Source organism: Oryx dammah, unplaced genomic scaffold (assembly GCF_014754425.2).
Source record: "Oryx dammah isolate SB20612 unplaced genomic scaffold, SCBI_Odam_1.1 HiC_scaffold_29, whole genome shotgun sequence".
In the NCBI taxonomy this organism is placed as follows: domain Eukaryota; kingdom Metazoa; phylum Chordata; class Mammalia; order Artiodactyla; family Bovidae; genus Oryx; species Oryx dammah.
The window spans coordinates 50773213-50792263 of NW_024070213.1; the positions used below are offsets into that span (position 1 = coordinate 50773213).

General features: G+C 42.7%; 1 protein-coding gene across 1 annotated transcript in view; it reads left to right on the top strand.

The window, feature by feature from the left end:
• The window catches only part of LOC120858651 (putative tetratricopeptide repeat protein 41), a 73231-nt gene that overhangs the window by 14736 nt on the left and 39444 nt on the right, over window positions 1–19051 (top strand). Inside the window, 4 exon segments of the mRNA XM_040234845.1 lie at window positions 3334–3775; window positions 6749–6988; window positions 12475–12673; window positions 13779–13957. Coding sequence (XP_040090779.1) covers window positions 3334–3775; window positions 6749–6988; window positions 12475–12673; window positions 13779–13957 — 1060 coding nt within the window.

Sequence of the window (19051 nt, forward strand, 5' to 3'; positions counted from 1 at the left end):
ATCCCCATGTATATGGCTCTCCTCTAAACCCCCATGTATATGGCTCTTCTCTAAACCCTCCTGTCCTCCAGGCTGCCACATAACATTGAGTGGAGTTCTATGTGCTATACAGTAGGTCCTTGTTGGGAAATGGCTTAATTTAGAATGTACCTAATATCATTCCCTTGCATTGCATATCTATAGTTATAGCCAATGCTGCTTCTAGTTACTTCTGAATACTTTATGAAACAAATACTTAGGTAACATAATGATCCAGGCACTATTCTAGAAACTTTAGAGATATTTACATTGAATTCTTACAACAATCCTTGATAGACTGGGATCATCATCCCTATTTATATAAATGGGATTGGACTTGGAAATATTAGACAAGTTGCTGAAGGTCCTAAGGAGATGGTGGACTTGGAATTTAAGCATGGGAAGCCTGGTTCTAGAAACTGGCTGTTACTGCTGCACAGTTCTGCCCTGCTATTTTATACTTCAATCAGACATTTATTGGGCCCCTATTATATTCTTTAGGTTGTATATTTTGATTTGCCTTATCTATACTTAATTTTTCATATATCAAATTCTATCAATTGTTTGCTATCTTTAGTTTTTCTTCTGTTTGAAATGATATTGGATCAATGGCACCTCCAGTGCTTTTTAGTATTAGTCATTACTTTGTGAAGCATTTTCTCTAAAACTTATACATGCATAATTATAAATTATATGATTCATGTATATTTCTCATAGAACATATAACAAAGAAGAAAATAGAAAATTAAGTATCCTCACAGCCTCACCATTGTTAAACCTTCTTTTTTCTATGGATGGCTGTATACACATACATATGCCTATATAAATGAAGTTATATACCATATTATTTTGTAATCTGCTTTTTAATTCAGTACATGGTGACCACCATACATCCAACAAATAATTATTGACTGCTTACCATGGGAAAAGCACTGTAAGCAGACAGACATAGTCCCTAAGAAATAGACCTTTCATTCTAGCAGGGAATGGCAGATATTAGTAATATCGTCACATAAATAAATATAAAATTACAACTGTGCTAAGTGCTGGCAGGGATCAGTATGTAGTATTGTGAAGGCCTCTAACAAAAACATTTGACCTTTGGAAAAGGCTTCCTGGAAGAGGGGCACAGGGAGAGCTCTTCAGGAGGAGGGACTGTCAGGCAATTCTCTGAGGCATCAGTGCAGCTGTGAGGAGCCAGCCCCTGCAGCCAGACCCTTAGTTTGAATCCCAGCTCTGCTGCTTACCCTCATAATGAATTTGATAAAACGTTTAGGCCCTCTGTGCTTCAGTTTCCTTCTTGGCTTTTCTGGAGGGTTGTTAGGGGGACTGAATGAGTTAATGAAATAAAATTATACCTGGATTTAATTTATAGGGGGATAACTGAGTAATGGCGTGGAGAAACCAATGGCATTGAAAGAATTATTTATGATTTACACTTTTGGAGAGAAGACATGCCTTGTCATGCAGGGCTCCAGGGGGAAATATTAGGGTGTTAGAAGGCAGAAGACAGGAGCCAGGGGCCAAAGCAATGACTGACACTAAAAAGCATTAGAGGTGCCATTGATCCAGTATCCCTTCAAACAGAAGAAAAGCTAAAGATAGCAACCAATCAATGGGATTTGATATATGGAAAAATCAGTATAGATAAGGCAGATCAGAATATACAACAAAATTATTTTGGGAGTTTTCATGGGAAAGGCAAGGCAGGGCAGAGGACAGTCTTGGATTGCTAGTTTGAATAATTCTAGTGGACTTTGGGGCATAGGGGCTTTCCCTCACTGTCTGGCACCTGACCCTTGGATGATTTAGGGCAGAGGAAGTACTGGCTTGGTGAGCGAAAGTTGAATAAGAAGATGGGTCGGGGTGTAGTCATGGGTTGGCTTGTCTGCACACAGAAGGTATGTTTCATGCAAGCTGCCCACTGCTCCCAGGAATTGGCTGGCCTTGGGAGGAGCAATTTCCCTGGATCTGTAAGTTCCCCCGAGAGATGTGGAAACAACGTAAGATACAGAAAATTTTAAAAATGTAAGTAACCAGTGCAGTTGGTCCACGCTCAACACAGTGCCTGGCTCAGAGTAAGCAGTCAGGATATGAGAGTTGCTATTATTAGGTAAAGAGGGATGGGAAAAGCTGTCTGTTAAAGGAGTCCAGAAAGATTTTATTAGGTGTTTCTTTTATTCCAAAATGAAACCATTTAATTTATGATAGTATTGCTACCCAAAGTGACAGTTCTCAGCACAAGGAAGTATCTTCTTTTTCAGTTGAATGTTTCAGTTTGCACTCTGGCCATCACTGTAGGTCATTCTTCAGAAGTCTATGGTTTTGTTAAAGTACTTACTTGTAGGAACCTCTTTTCAGAGTCTGCGTTTGTACTATCAAATCCCTAATGGAGAGGTGAGTCAGTCAATATGGAGTGTGAATTGGTATTGTCTTAGCACCATATTGCTTGCTATCCAGGTTGCTGTTAATAACTGTAACCCCAATCCTTACCCTATACTTTCTTACTATATTCCACTGAATCTATTAAAAATTTAAAAAATTGAAATATAGTTGATTTACAATGTGTTAGTTTCAGGTGTACAACAAAGTGATTCAGTTATACATATATATATGTATATTCTTTTTTGCATTCTCTTCCATTTTGGGTCATTACAAGATACTGAGTATAGTTCCCTGTGCTCTACAGTAGGTCCTTGTTAGTTATCCATTGTATATGTAGTAGTGTGTGTATTTTAACCCCAAACTCCTAATTTATCCCTCCCTCCTTCCTCCTTGGTAACTGTGTATATTTTCTATATCTTGTCTGTTTCTGTTGTATAAATCAGTTTATTTGTATCTTTTTTTAGATTCCAGTTAGTTAGTAGTGATGTCATATTTTGTTTTTTTCTCTCTGATTTACTTCTCTTAGTATGACAGTCTCTAGATCCATCCATGTTGCTGCAAATGACTGTTTTTCACTCTTTCTATGACTGACTAATATTCCATTGTACCACATCTTCTTTATCCTTGTATTTGTTGATGGACATTTAGGTTGCTTCCATGTCTTGGCTATTGTAAATAGTGCTGCTGTGAACACTGGGGTGTGTATATCTTTTTGAATTATGTTTTTCTCTAGATATATGCTCAGTAGTGGGGGGGGCAGGATCATGTGGTAGCTCTATTTTTTTTTATTTTTAAAGAACCTCCATACTATTCTCCATAGTGGAGAGGGGTTCCTCCAGCATAGGAGGGTTCCTTTTTCTCCACCACCTGCACCAGCAAAGTAGTTTTAAAGTTGTGAAGTTTTCAGCCATCTTTGACTCTTTTCATCAGGTGAAAGACATCTCCTGGCTGCCAGGCTCGCTATCTCCTCACTGCAAGCTGATCATGAGCACCATCTCCTCCAGCCTCTCCTACAAGTCGCTGTGTGCCCGCCCTGATGTGAGGACAGTGGAGCTCGTCAGCACAGTGGACAAAGAAGCCCAACTACGCATCTTTAGAGAGTATCTCTCTTTTTCCAATAGAGACCCCTTCCGACAGAGCAGATTCAGCTTGAGGAAAAAAACCAACCTGAGTCCTTTAAAGCTCACAATCCTGGCAAATGAATATCAAGAGTGCAGAATCTACCGAAATGAGTTCCAGTGCCTGAAGGAGTACTTGGGGGCGGCCTCGATTCAGGAGCTCTGGGGGTTGATTCTGAAACGCTGGGTTGAAGACTATAGTTGGACTTTGAAACAAAAAAAGGCAAATTCTGACGCTGTGGCTTCAGGAGAAGGTAGGCATTAAGCAGTATTAACCACCTGGTCTGAGTCCATAGGGAGAAAGATCACCCCCCACCCCCCTACCCCTGCCCCACACCTGCCTTCGTCTCCAGGGAGGAAGGTTGAGGGAGAGGATTGTCAGAGAAAGTACAGTTTGCCCAGTTAAATTTGAATTTCAGATAAACAACAAATAATCTTTTAGTATATCCCAGATATTACATGGGAAATATACTAAAACTTATTTAAACTACAGATAAGTAACAAATAATCTTGTATATAAGTATATCCCAAATATTTCTTGGAATATACTTATGCCAAAAATGGATTTATTGTTTACCTGAATTCAGATGTAGCTAGAGGCTCTATATTTTTATTTGCTAAATCTGGCAGCCCCACCCAGGGAGCTCTGTGTGTTGATCATAAGGAGAAATACATTAAGGATAGATTTTAGTCACATTTCTCAGAGGTCTAAGGAATGAGCCTTTATTATTTCTATGATTCAATTTAATCTTTCTTTTGAGCCTACAGTCCCACTGATGGCAGAAACTAGGTTAATTCTGGTTAAGTTCATCCGTTTAGTGTATTTTCAGTTGATTCAGGATTTTTTCAGCCGTGTGAGGGTTTGTATCCTTGCTGTGACCCTGCTGGGGTGAGCTCAGATCTGAAGGCCTTGGTGCTGGGTGACCTTGGTTGTCACCTGTCCCCGCTGTCTTCCACTGAGGTGGTCGTGGCTCCAGATGGTCCATCGACACTGACGTGCCCTGTTTTTGGCATCCTCGGGGATGCCTGTGTTCCCATCTGTTCTGGGGTGGTTCCATCTATGCCACCATCTGCTGCCACATGCTCTCATCCTCATGGGCATCGTCAGCTCACTCCTTCCCTCTGCTTGAGCCTCCAGTCTTGTGGGTATCCACATGCCCGACAGAGAATGTGCCCACACACTGTGCCACTCGGAGGTCCGGGGCCTGTAGGTCTCCCCCAGTGTCCCCACAGCCATTTCTCCTCTCCACTTCTTCCTGTGGCACTGGGAAGTCTGTACAGCTGCTGCCTTCCAGGCTTTTGGAAGCTCAGGTCCTCCCTCCCATCAGGTCTCAGATGCATCCAGAGGCCGGTCTCTCTCTGCTCCAAGCTGATTTGCTTCACGGGGAGGGCTCTGGCCCCTGCTCATAAACCTACTTGAGCAACTTTATTGCTTTCTTCTCTCTCTCTCTCTTTCTTTTTTAAATCAATTTTTATTGGAGTATAGTTGCTTTACAATGTTGTGATAGTTTCTACTGTACAACCAGATGAATCAGCTGTACATATATTCTCTCCCTTTTGGACTTTCTTCCCATTCAGGTCACCACAGAGCACTGAGTTCCCTGTGCCAAACAGTAGGTTCTCATTAGTCATCTACATATATATAGTATCAATAATGTATTTATGTCAATCCCAATCTCCCAATTCCTCCTACCTACCTCCCTTTCCCTCTTGGTATCCACACATTTGTTCTCTATGACTGTGTCTCTGTTTTGCAAATTTTGCTGAACTCAGGAAGGTGTTAAAAGAGAGGCAGAGAGATCATCTAGAAAAATGGAATAGGTGATCTGTCTCTTTTTTAACTTTTCTGAATTCAGCAAAATCTCTTTTCTTCCTGGGTGGGGAAAAAAATGTCCTCTTTACATCTTCCTGTAATTGTCTGAGGCTCTTTGTGGTTAAAAAAAAAAAAATTAGTCCAAGAGTTGGCCAGGAATCTGTGGTTCATTATTCAACATTCAGGCTTTCAAAAACCCAAGTTTATTCTCACAAGGCATGGGCTCTACTGTGAGCCTCAAAAGTCTCTTGAAACTTGAGTTTTTCTCTCTTCATTTCTGCTGTGACAGCTGTCTTTTAAGTGAATTAGAACACAGCAAGGATAGGGAGGTGGAGCTCTGAAGAGAAGCAGAAGATACTGGGAATGAAAGGCACATTGTTGCTCCAGCATATTATCCACCCCCCCTTTTTTTGGTCTAGAGCTTGCATTTCTTCAGATAAAGTTAACTTCAAGTTTAGTGTGCCCTCTCTGACCTGCACAGAGGTGAAAACAAGGTCTCTGTACCCCAGGAAGAATCATCCAGACAAAACTGCCCACAGCTGTGCCTTTGGCTAGACCCATGTCTCCAGGATTGTGCAGGAAAGCCCGGGTCCTCCCCACCCCACACCCCATAGGGACTGCTCCTTTTATAGGCAATTTTCCCCCTCCCAGTGCTGTCCGCTGACCCTGACTCAGGCCCACTGAGTTCAACCACAGGTCCAGGAGAGCTTAGTTGAACTGGGGCAAACCTCAGAAGAAGCTTGTGCACATCAGTCTGAACTGCCTCTGCTGAAAGGATGCAGGCATCTGGGGCCTCATTCCCCAGTCCTGTTTAATAGCATAAGAAATCCATTTTGAATGGTAGACCTTGCTCTCATTTTGCTCCGTGGTCTTAAGGATCTCTTTAGAGTTGGTTGATCCAGTGGGAGATCCTACTACGGTGGAAACATCTAGAGGGTCAGGTGAGTAATTGGTGGCTGGCTTGTATGGTGTGTATGAATGTGCAGTAGGCAGCAGCCAGACAGAAAAGCCTCTCATGCCCGTACATGCAAATCTGATGTTGGAAATCTTTAAATAAAGACTGCTCAGGAGAAATGCTGTGTCAGAACTGGCAAGCTTGCCAGTTGGTAACCGTAGCTGACATGGATGGATTCGTTGTGACAATGTAGGTAATAATTTAATGGTCAAGAACATGGATTCTGTAGCCATACCATCTGCATTCAAATCCTGGTTCTGCACTGGTTTCTGTGTGACATGGGGTAAGTTACTTAACCTCTCTGTGCTTCATTTTTCTTATTTGTAAGATGGGGCGGCTATAGTATCTACCTAGGGGATGATGGAAAGAAATGAGCTGGCTGATCACACACAACATGTAGAATGACCTGGCATGTGTGAGCCCTCCTTTGTCACCTTCATCAGTGTGCTGTCTGCACAGGGTTGGACGGCTGGGTGTCTGACACCCTGTGTTTGTTGAGCATCTCGCACTGTGGGCTGGCTGAAGATGAGATATACCAGCTTTTGGACATGCTGGGCTACAAGGGGCATTACAAAGTGACCACGTTGCACTGGGCTGCCTTCCGCAATGCCACCAGACACTGGCTCCAGGAGAAGCCCAACGGCCTCCTGTACTTCCAGCACCAGTCCCTGCGAAGCGCCGTGGAACACAAGCTGCTGGGTAAGGCTCAAATCTGTGCAGACACCTGCTGGCTAAGGGGAGGTGAGAGTCGCATCCAAGGGAAAGTTATAGCTGGGATTTCTTGAGTAGAAATGAGTATAAATATGCATTAAAATGGTTGCATAAATTAAGATTTGTATGTAGCTGTAACAGAGCCATGATTTCAATGGCTTAATATACCAGGGTTTATCAGACCCGACTGAGCGACTGAACTGAACTGACTGATTCTCTCATTTGAAAGACTTCTGGAGGTCAGCAGTCCAAGCCTATGCTGTTGGCTCTTCAGAGTCATCTGGAGCCCAGCTCCTTCCCTGTCCCTGATCTGTTACACTGGTTTACATTCTCAAGGTTACCTCATGTTTGTGACTACTGGACATAATATGGCTGCTGGAGCTCCAGCCATCATATTTCAAGCAATAGGAAGGACAGGGGCTGGTGTGGGAGAAGGGCTTGCATTTCCTTTTAAGGAGTTTTCCTAGAAGTTTTCCACCAACATTTTCACTTAAGTCTCTTTGACCCAGGACTTCGTCATTTGGCCATAGCTAGTTACATGGGGTCACAGAGTCGGACACAACTGAGCGACTAAGCACAGCACACAGTTACAGGGGAATTTGGGGATAGAAGTTTCAACTGGGTGTATTGCTCCCCTAAACCAAAGTGGGAATCTGTCACTAAGAAAGATGAGGGAAATGGATTTGGGGTAGGAATTAGCAGTCTCTGCCTTAGTTCTGAAATCAAATTCTTATCCCCTCCTGAAAAGAACTGCAGATCTGAATCGGAGAAACAGCAGTCACAGAACCTCACCTGGAGTCAGAGCACTCTCTGGGCATCACTCACACAGGGGACCTCACGTCTCAGGACTTTAAAACCCTTTAAATGACAGCCTCTGGCAAGATTCTAAGCTTAAATTTCCTTTTCAGTTTACGGTGTTCTCTTTTACTTTTTTTTTTTTTTTTTCAAAAAAAACCACATGAATCCTTTTTATTTTTCCCCTCCCACATTGACATCATTCCCACCATCTCTTAAGTTACATAACACAGAGAAGAGCAGGGTGAGGAGTGAGGATGTTCTTGGATGTAGCGTCAGCTCTTCTATTCACTCCATTTTATGATGGTTTGCAAGGCTCTCAATCTCTCCATTTGACCAAAAACAGTAACATTCTTGGAGGTCTAGGGACCGAAGGGTCATGGTGTTACTGGTAAAATTGTGGGTTCATGCTGTACTCCTTCTTTGTAACATGAGCCCCAAAATAAAGCACTGCTGGCACTATTCACTGTGGTTAAAACTGCAAGTTTTCTTGCTTCAGAATCAGGCTGAAAATACTAGGTTTTGGAATTGTAGTTTCAATAATTCACTTCCATGCAGCCTTGGCATAAGAAGCAAGCCCATTCCTAAAGGATGAAAAATATCCCAAAGCCTGGGGCTACAGCATTTGTCTGCTGTGATATTTTGGTGAAGGGCTACATTTTAACGTCTTTTGTTCAGATGTCATGTCAGTCATTTTGAGGCAAACTGGTCTCTTAGGCACATATACCTGCAGGCTGCTTTTGTTTGAAATTAATACTCTGCCTCTTATGTGGCTAATTCTGCCCATGAGTTGTAAATGCTGACTGGCCATGTTCAAGATGGCGACTGTTCCATCCATCCTGGGTTGAGGAGATCCACCTGGATTTGGGGTTCTAGCCAACATGTGATGGACATGATTAACCTTTGCTCTTTTAAGCCACTGAGACTTGGGGGGTTGTTCATCCACACAGTGAAATCTAGCCTCAGCCGTGTCGGACTCTTTGTGAATGCATGAACTATACAGCCCACCAGGCTCCTCTGTCCATGGGATTTTCCAGGCAAGAATCCTGGAACGGGTTGCCATTTCCTCTCTGGGGGATCTTCTGGACCCAGCAGTTGAACCTGTGTCTCTTGGGTCTCCTGAATTGGCAGGCAGATTCTTTACCACTGTGCCACCTGGGAGGCCCATAAGAAACAACAGCACTATGTAAATGTCAGCCAGTTTGAGAACTACACTGAACTTTGTAACACAGATGATCCCATGGTCAAGCCATTCCTCATATCCCACATGTAATTGGAGGAGCACTGGCATTAAGTCAGAAGGTTTGAATCCTTCCACATTTAGAAGTGTCAATGAAAAATTAATCAGTCTATCTAAGAAAGAATTGAAAATTTTTATTCAAGTCAAATTTGAGGACTAAAACCCAGAAAGAGCATCTCAGAAGACTCTGAGAACTGTTCCACCTGTTCAGTTCAGTTCAGTCACTCAGTCCTATCTGACTCTTTGTGATCCCATGGACTGTAGCACACCAGTCCATCACCAGGCACAGTTATATAAGTGTTTTGAAACAGAGTGTTATACATCAAATGATGTGTTTTTTTTTATTAGAGTATAATTTCTTTACAATCTGAAGCTCCAATATTTTGGCCACTTGATGGGAGGAAGTGACTCATTGGAAAAGACCCTGATGCTGGAAAAGGTTGAAGGCAAGAGGAGAAGGGGATGTCAGAGGACGAGATGATTGGATGGCATCACTGACTTAATGGACATGAGTTTGAGCAAGCTCAAGGAGATGGTGAAGGACAGGGAAGCCTGGCGTGCTGCAGTGCATGGGGCCATAAAGAGTTGGACATGACTGAACTGCTGTACAACAAAATGAATCAGCTATACATATACATATATCCCTTCCCTCTTGAACTTCCCTCCCACCCCCCACCCCCATCCCACCTCTGTAGGTCATCACAGAGCACTGAGCTGAGCTCCCCGTGCTGTAGAGCAGCTTCCCACTAGCTATCTATTTTACACATGGTAATGTGTATATGGGCTTCCCAGGATGGGCTTCCCAAGTGGCTCAGTGGTAAAAAAACCACCTGCCAATGCTGGAGACGCAGGAGATGCGGGTTCAATCCTTGGGTCAGGCAGATCCTCTGGAGGAGCAAATGGCAATCCACTCTAGTATTCTTGCCTGTAAAATCTCGTGGACAGAGGGACCTGGTGGGCTTCAGTTGATAGGGTCACGGAGAGTCGGACACAACTGAGCGACTGAGCACAGGCGTGAGTGTGTCTGTTAGCGTGTCAGTGCTACTCTCCCAGTTCGTCCTGCCATCCACTTCCCCTGCTGTGTCTACATGTCTGCTCTGTACATCTGTATCTCCCTTCCTGCCCTGCAAATAGGCTCATCCGTATCATTTTTCTAGATTCTGCATATATGCGTGAATGGGTGCTGCGCTAAGTTGCTTCAGCCGTGTCCAACTCTTTGCGACCCTGTGGACCATAGCCCATCAGGCTCCTCTGTCTGTGGGATTCTCCAGGCGAGAATATTGGAGTGGTATCAAATGACATATTATTGACAGTTTACATAATCCAGATCTAAGCACCATTGTGGTGGGCCGTGTGACCCCTTTACAAAATCAAGAAGGAATGTTATCTTTTAAGGAGTTGTCTTGTTGATGCCAGGAGAATGTTGCTGTTTATGGTTGAGCAGGTTTCCTGCCGATGGGGGAGGTCTGGTGGGTGCATAATGCAGACACACTATGCACAGAGCAGGGAGAGAGGAGGCCTGAGGGTAGAGAACTTTTGTGTTTAAATTTTCCTTGTCTTGCCATAAAATATGAATTTTATTTCACCCAGATCATGTGCTGACCAGGGACAAGCCACTTGGTCTCTGATTTCAAACAGGTTTTGTTTATTATATAGGGATTGTATTAGCAAGGGTTGTCTCTCTCTCTTTCTTTTTTTTGCCATGCTTCACAGCATGCAGGATCTTCATTCCCTGATCAGGGATCAAATCTGTGTGCCCTGCAGTGGAAGCACAGAGTCTTAACCACCGAACCATGAGGGAAGTCCCTAGCCAGGGCTCTCCAGAGAAACAGCACCAACAGGAGATAGATAGATAGATAGATAGAGTTATAGAAAGAGATTTGTTAGGAAGGCTTGGCTCATGCTATTATGGAGGCTGAGAACTTCTGTTATCTGCCATCGACAAGCTAGAGGCCCAGGAAAGCCCCCGGTACATACAGTTGGAGTCCAAGTCCAAAGGCCTGAGAACCAGAGGAGTCAGTGGTATAAGTCCTGGTCAGAGAATGAAGGTCTGAGAACCAGGACTGCTGAGATCTGAGGGCAGGAGATATTCTAGAGAGAGCAAATTGTGCAGGCCCACATCCCAGTTGCTTTGGTGTGAAGACTGGCAATCTTTTTTATTCAGTCTACTGATTCAAACACTAATCTCTTCCAGAAACACCCTCACAGTACAAACCCAGAGATGAAGTTTCACCAGCTGTCTGGACTCCCCTTCGCCCTGTCAGTGAACATGTAAAATTCACTAGCACAGGGGTTTCCACATCCTCCTCAAGAGATTATTTTGCAAAAGAGTAAAATAAAATGCAATGTTTGATAGGAAAACATTTTGCACACTTTACGCATTGCGTTTAATACTCCAAATCTTGGACTCAGGGTGGCATTTGTCCTAGTTTTCATTTTCTCTCGTTCTCCACACCACTTTCCCAATTTTCTACCCAGAAAAATGCCTTTCCATACCCTGTGCGGGAGGGGAGTCATCTTCCAGGGGTCTTTTAAGCACCACACATGCCATCTAGGCACATCAGCACATTTTAGACCAGCTAGCATGGCATCTCTTCAAGTGGGTAGAAGACCTAGAATTCATTTCAGAAAAAATGCAGGATGATAACTTGAACAATGGGCTTCTTTTTTTGGTTATATGTCTTCTGAAGAGCTGGGCTTGGTGTGTCATCCAGCTGTGTGTCTCATTTATCTTGCAAGAAAAAGTGTCAAGCAGAAAATTAAAAATACTTCTGCTTCAGTTTTCAAGGCTATATATCACCAAGACTGAACTAAACAAAACCCTTTTGTTTTTGAGAAGCTTGTTTATGGGGGGGTATGGTCTATTGGAACCCTTTCTCTTTGGAAACTCAGTATCATAATCTTGACTCAAACATCCAATTTGCAATTAATTTGCTTGGCTACCCCTTGCCCTATGTGAGCTGCAGGCAGGAGATTAACTTCTCCAAAAATGCATGCCCTCTAATATTTCAAAGTGCTCATTTAAGCAGTAACCATGGTGTACATTTAAAACTGCAAAGTAGGTTACAAATATTTCCTTGGGGGAGGGGGAAGACTCAACATGAAAAGTCAACATGCTCACAGAGTTTCTCAAGATCTAGGTCAGTGATCATAGCTGTAACTAATTCTTTGGTAAATTCTTAATTGCCTTATAAGAGGATACATTTGTGATGTTTCAGTTTTTCTTTTTCCAGATACTTTGACTTTTATTGTCTGAATATGGCCACTGAATTGTTAACTGTTTGCTGTAGGGTTTTCACAGTCTTAAAAAGTCAGATGCATTCTACTGCAACTGATTTTTATGTTGTTAAAAAAATTGAAGTATAGTTGATTTACTTCATAAATAATTTGTTAATTTCTGCTGTACAGCAGAGTGACTCTGTAACTGATTTGTGACTAGGTGTCATCACTCCCGTCAGAGAGAGCAGTCCATATAGCTTCCAGGACCCAACGAATCACAAGAAAACACATTTCCACCGAATCTTGGTCAAATACTTCCAAAGGCAAACTGATTTCTGGAGAGTGTATCAGGAGCTGCCCTGGCACTTGAAGATGAGTGGCTGCTGGGCGGATCTGAGCAGCTTTCTCTCAAGTCCCAGGTGAGTCTCGTTGTTTTGATGTTACATTTGGCAGATTTCACTCTTCCTTTTGCTAAGCCCTGCACTAAGGTATGGAGAAGGCAATGGCAACCAACTCCAGTACTCTTGCCTGGAAAATCCCATGGGCAGAGGAGCCTGGTAGGCTGCAGTCCATGGGGTCGCGAAGAGTCGGACATGACTGAGCGACTTCACTTTCACTTTTCACTCTCATGCATTGGAGAAGGAAATGGCAACCCACTCCAGTGTTCTTGCCTGGAGAATCCCAGGGACGGGGGAGCCTGGTGGGCTGCTGCCTATGGGGTCGCACAGAGTTGGACACGACTGAAGTGACTAAGCAGCAGCAGCAGCACTAAGGTACCATGATGCCCTTGAGCAAGACACACCCATTCACATATATTCATTCAACACCAGTTCATTCATTCATGTGGGGCCATCATTTGATCGACTTCTGTGGCCTATGGATCCCTGGGATTGCCCCATCTGGCTCTGCAGAGGGTTCTTTTCCTCTCTCAACTCCCCTGGATTCCCCTCAAAGTTAAGAGGCTTCTGGGGAGAGGAGGACCTGGAGTTGAGCAAGGATGAAGCCTAGACCGTGCTCTCCTGCTGGGCCCTCCTGCCTCCTTCCCTTGTTTCTTTCCTTCTCTTCCCCTCCACTCCACTTTCTTCCCTCCCTCCCCTTTCTCCTTGTCCCCCTTGCACATTCATTCAGCAGACATCTCTCACTGACCCCTGCTGTCTCCCAGGCTGTTCCAGGCCCTGGGAATTCAGGAGTGAAGGAGCTATGGCTCTCCTTCTAGAAGGGAAGGTGTGGAGCCAGAGAATGGCTATCCATGGTGGAAAATGCTTCACACAGACCTAGGTGAGCTCAGAAGAGGGAGGGGCTGGCTCTGCTGGCAGATTCAGGAAGCCTGGCCTGAGGAGGGGCCAAAGGACTGGCATTGGCTTCAACTGGTGAATAGTGACAGGCTCGTGTTTATCTGGTGACCTACTAAAGTCATATTAGTGAAGAAGTTTACAGAGAGGCTAATGGGATGTGGTAAACAGAACAGCTGCCTTCAAGGCATGAAATACTAAAACAACTTCCACTAATACATTGTGTTACAAGTATCACCGACTTTATAACAAAGACCCAAAGCCCAAGCTTCTGGACAAGGCTGCACCTCATCCACTACTGGAATGTATTATCAGAAATGGGCTATGATGCTACTGAAGCCTACTTGCTCACAGCGGCCAAGATCAAAGCAGATCAGTGCCAGAAAATGAAGAAGAGATGTACGCTCTCAGGTACAGTGAGTACAAACGTCTCCATGGTTCATTCTGCTGGGCTATAGTGTGGCCCAGGGTTACTGTTCTGTTTTCACACATCATTCTGATCAATTCACCAGACCTCGGAGCTCTTCTCCCCACCACTTAAACCCACAGTTCTGAAGACAGGCAGCGTTAGTATGAAATTTGAAATGGCTCCTTTTTGTCATCTTGTGGTGGCTATTTCTCCAAACATTAGTCGTATTCTTTCTCTCTACTTTCTCATGGCTTCAGCCGCACCCCTGACACCTTCGTTTTTTATCTGTGTTTGGAGTTTTGACCTTTTGTAGTATCAGGGTCCATGCCCCATTTCCCAAGAGCTGCTAATAATTTTGTTGCTTGACCAATGGCTTTCCTGAATGACCAGTGCAAATTAAAGAGATGCAAAGCCTAAATTGTTTCAGATTGACCTGCCTCAGGCTTGCCCTTTATTCTGTAGTCCCTCTGTCTACTGATGTTACCACTAATCCCTCCATCTCTCAGTGCTGGAAACATGCAGTTGCTGTCAAGTGTGGCCTCAGTCCACACTGGGACAGTTCTTTGACTTTCTGTCTATTGACTTGGGTTTAGACAACACTTTGGTTAATTTTCTTTTTTTTATTTTGCTCTCCACAGTAGGCTGCTCTTGTCTCTCTCTCTCTCACTCTTTTGCATCCTTTATTTCCTGGCTTATTAAACAGTAATAACCTTCATTCATCCTTTCAGCAAGTAGTAACTGTGTGCCTTCCCTGGGACATGGACTCACAGGGCACTGCTGACATAGCAGCGAACAAGGCAAACTAGTTCAAAATGAGTTCAAAAGAACTAATCCCTGCTCTAAAAACCCCTTGGGGTTTATCATCTAGCGATCATAAGAACAAGTTTTGAGCATTTCTCATATGCCAGGCTATAAGTTTAATATATTATATGTATTATTTTAATTCTCATAAGACCTTTATAATACTATTAATATTTTTCTTGAAGTTAAGGGAACTGAGCCTTAGAGAGGGTGAGGTAGGTCTCAGCTAGGAATGGATTGGGGAGTTGCGTGCATGCCTGCTAAATCGCTTCAGCCATGTCTGACTCTGTGTGACCCCATGGACTGTAGCCTGCCAGGCTCCTCAGTGGATGGGATTCTCCAGGCAAGAATACTGGAGTGGGTTGCCATGCCCTCTTCTAGGGAATCTTCTCAACCCAAGGATCAAACCTGCGGCTCCTGCATTGCAGGTGGAATCCTTACCCCTGAGCACCAGGATTGGGGCGATACTGTTATCCTTTTTTGTCCTTAGACATCTAGATTTTATTCTTATGACCATGTATGATTTATATAATTTTGAAATTTGTCTGATCCACTCATCCTCCATGTGGAAGGTAAATAGGCTACTTATACTTTTGACCCCGACCTGCCTCTGGTAGGTTCCTTACAAAGTGAGAGTTTTCTAAGAGTGCCCAGTGGCTTTAATTTGATTGGGAGCGGAAGACATCTCTCCTGCCTCCACCAGGCTGTCGGTCCGTTAAGGAGCGCCAGCCCGGCTTCTTCGTTATTCCTCCCTTTTGCGTGGTTTGGCTCCCCCTGGTGGCTGCGACGAGAACAAGACACCTGATTTCTTGGGTTGGTGGAACGATGTGCAGTCCTGAGTTTGGGACTCGCTTCTTGGCTGATGCTTCCTGGTCCCGCTACCGGACCCCGCGGCGCTGGCTGGGAAAGCTGCATCTCTGATTGATAGGCTGGAAGAGAGGTCTTTGACTCAAAAAGACAACTTTTATAGTCAGATTAGTTTTTATAGGTTCTCTTCGACATGATGGACAGGGAGGCCTGGCGTGCTGCGATTCATGGGGTCACAAAAGAGTCGGACACGACTGAGCGACTGAACTGAACTGAACTGAACTTCGACATGATACTTTCGGTTTTGGCTGGAGTCCTGAGTCACATCAAAGTAAAGAAAACCCGTTTTTGGCTGCCGGCACAGTTTTGGACAGTGCCAAAGGCGAGAAGACACGGCAGAAGGATGAGTCCCAGCTTGGCTCCATCTTGACCACTAGATGGCTGGATGCCCTCCAGGTGGTGGCTGTGGTAGCCTGAGGAGAGTCATCATGTTTTTAAATTTAAGGGGCGGGTTTTAGGGCAAAGGGTAAATGCATTACATTACTGGATCTTGTCAGAAGTTTGTAGTAAATGGGAGAACATCAGCTTTTCAAGACTAATGTGTGAAGCTTTGCCCTTGATACCTTCAGAATCTCTAAATATTTTGTGGACCAAAATAGCTCTACAGAAAAATTTAAAGTATAAAAGATACAATTTGCTATGGCCATAGAAAATATGAAATATCTAAGAATAAATGTAATAAGAAATCTGCAAATCTTTATTTTTATAAAAAAGCTTCAGAATTACAGAAAATAAGATTTCAGTCTGTAGAGAGCTATACCATATTCTAGGATAGGACAACTCAGTGTTATAAAGCTATCATCAATTCTTCCTCAATTGATTTATAGACAGAAGATGTGTGAGTGTGTGCATGCTCAGTCATGTCCGAATCTTTGCGACCCCGTGGACTGTATCCCACCAAGCTCCTCTATCCTTGGGATTTTCCAGGCAAGAATACTGGAATGGCCATTTCCTCCTCCAGGGGATCTTCCTGACTCAGGCATATAGACATAAGATGATTTTATCTAAAATCCTAACGGGATGAAGTCATTTCTGAATTTTCAAAATGATTCCACAGTTTTTGGAGAAAAAATATACAAGAATAAGAGTTTAAAATAATGAGGGCAATTTGAACGTCAAGTTATTTAAACATATTATGAAGCAATAATAGTTTTTAAAATACTACTGGGAGCAAAATTAGCTCAGTGGAACAAAATAGAAAGCTCAGATTCAGTTGCAGATGTAAAAAATATAGTAAATGATTGAAGCTTTTCAAATTAGATGGATTATGGAATAAATAGTGCTGTGATAATGATACACTATTTGGTAAAAAGTTGTTATCTGAAACATTGCACCAAAAAACTCCAGGAGGATTAGAATTAAATATAAGAAAGTGAGGTTTTATATTAAGAAAACTATACACTGTAAGAAAATGTAGATGAGTCTAAGCAAGAAAGCAAAAGGGTAACTCATGAAATAGAAGATAACTGATAAATCTGCCAACATAAACACATGAAGTTTCTATGTGTAAAATAACACAAATCAACTCTGAGAAAAGCAGCAACACAACTACAAGTGCTAACTGGGAAAAATATTTGTAACATATACAACAGGCAAAGGATTAATGTTTCTAATGTGTAAAAATGCTTTTAAAAGCAATAAGAAAATAATGAACACTTCAATAAAAATACGGAAAAATCATGAACAGGTCATCCAAAGAATGTTTTAAGTCCTTGCCTGACTTGACTTGTTAGCATCAGTGGACACTTTTGACCTGGCCCTCCTCTAGTAAACATTCTGGTCTTGGTTTTATTTGTAATATATCCCCTGGTTCATCTTCCATCTCTCTGGCTGCAGCTTTTCTATTTCTTTTGTTAGTTCCTCCTCTTCTTCCTGGCTCCCAACTGTTAGAATTCCTTAAAGCTCTTTTCCTCTCATCATTATTTTCACCATAGGAATATTATCTGTGTCCATGGCTTTCGTGATTGTTCATATGCATGTGACTAACAGATTTACTTGCCCAGCTACGCTTATCCTCTGAGTCCCAAATCCATCTATCTAGCTACCTACTTAATTCCACTTGGCTGATGCCTTCAAAGCTCCTCAAACCCAACACATATAAAACTGAACTCATGAACGTCTCTCCGAAACAGGATCTGTTCCAGGGGCTGTCTCTCAATTTGCCACGTTGGAGTAATCCTTGATACTTACCTCTCCTTTTCCTCTCCCCACATGCATTTTATTACTGAGTCCTTGCATTTTTTTATTCCTAAATGTTTCTCAAACATGTCCACCTCTACCACCACTGCCTTTCTCTAAGCTGTCAGGAATCCTGCTCACAATTGTGATTCGAATATACATTTAAGTTTCCTTTCATGGCTTGACACTTCATTTCTTTTTAATGCTGAATAATATTCCAGGGTACAAACATACCACGGTTTACCTGTTTACTTATTGAAGGAGAAACATTTGCTATAAACATTTGCATGCAAGTTTTTAAATCAGTTGTGTAAATACGTAGAAACATGATTGCTGGATTGCATGATAAGACTGTGTTTACCTTTGTAAGAAACTGCCAGACTCACTAGCAATGAATGAGTTTCTGTTTTTCTGTATCCTTGCTAGTATTTGGTATGTAAATTTTTAAATTTTAGACATTCTAATAAGTATGTGGTGATACCTTCCATTGTTGTTTTAATTTGCAATTACCTAATGACAATGTTCGGAGAAGGCAATGGCACCCCACTCCGGTACTCTTGCCTGGCAAATCCCATGGACGGAGAAGCCTGGTAGGCTGCAGTCCATGGGATCGCTAGAGTCGGACACGACTGAGCAACTTCACTTTCACTTTTCACTTTCATGCATTGAAGAAGGAAATGGCAACCCACTCCAGTGTTCTTGCCTGGAGAATCCCAGGGACAGAGGAGTCTGGTGGGCTTCCGTCTATGGGGTCACACAGAGTTGGACACGACTGAAGCGACTTAGCAGCAGCAGCAGCAGCAATGACAATGTTGAACATCTTTACATGTCTTATTGTTGAGTTTGAGTGTTTTGTATATTTTGGATAGAAATCTTTTATCAGATATATATTTTATTAAAACATATATTTTATCCACAAATATGTGGCTTGTTTTTTCAGTCTCTTAATTGTACTTTTCACGGAGATGTTTTAAATTTTAATAAAGTCTAATAATGTTTTTTCATGAATTGTACTTTTGATGTTGTGTTTAAGGTCATCACCAAATCCAAGGTCACATAGCTTTTCTTTAGCATTTCCTTCTAAATGTTTTCTAATATTTCATTTTATATTTAGGTCTGTTATCCATTTTGAGTAATTTTTTGTGAAAAGTGTAATGTCTGTGTCTAGATTAATTTCTTTTTACACATGGATGTTCAATTTTTCCAGCACCATTTGTTGATTAAATTATCTCTATTGAATTTTTCTGCTA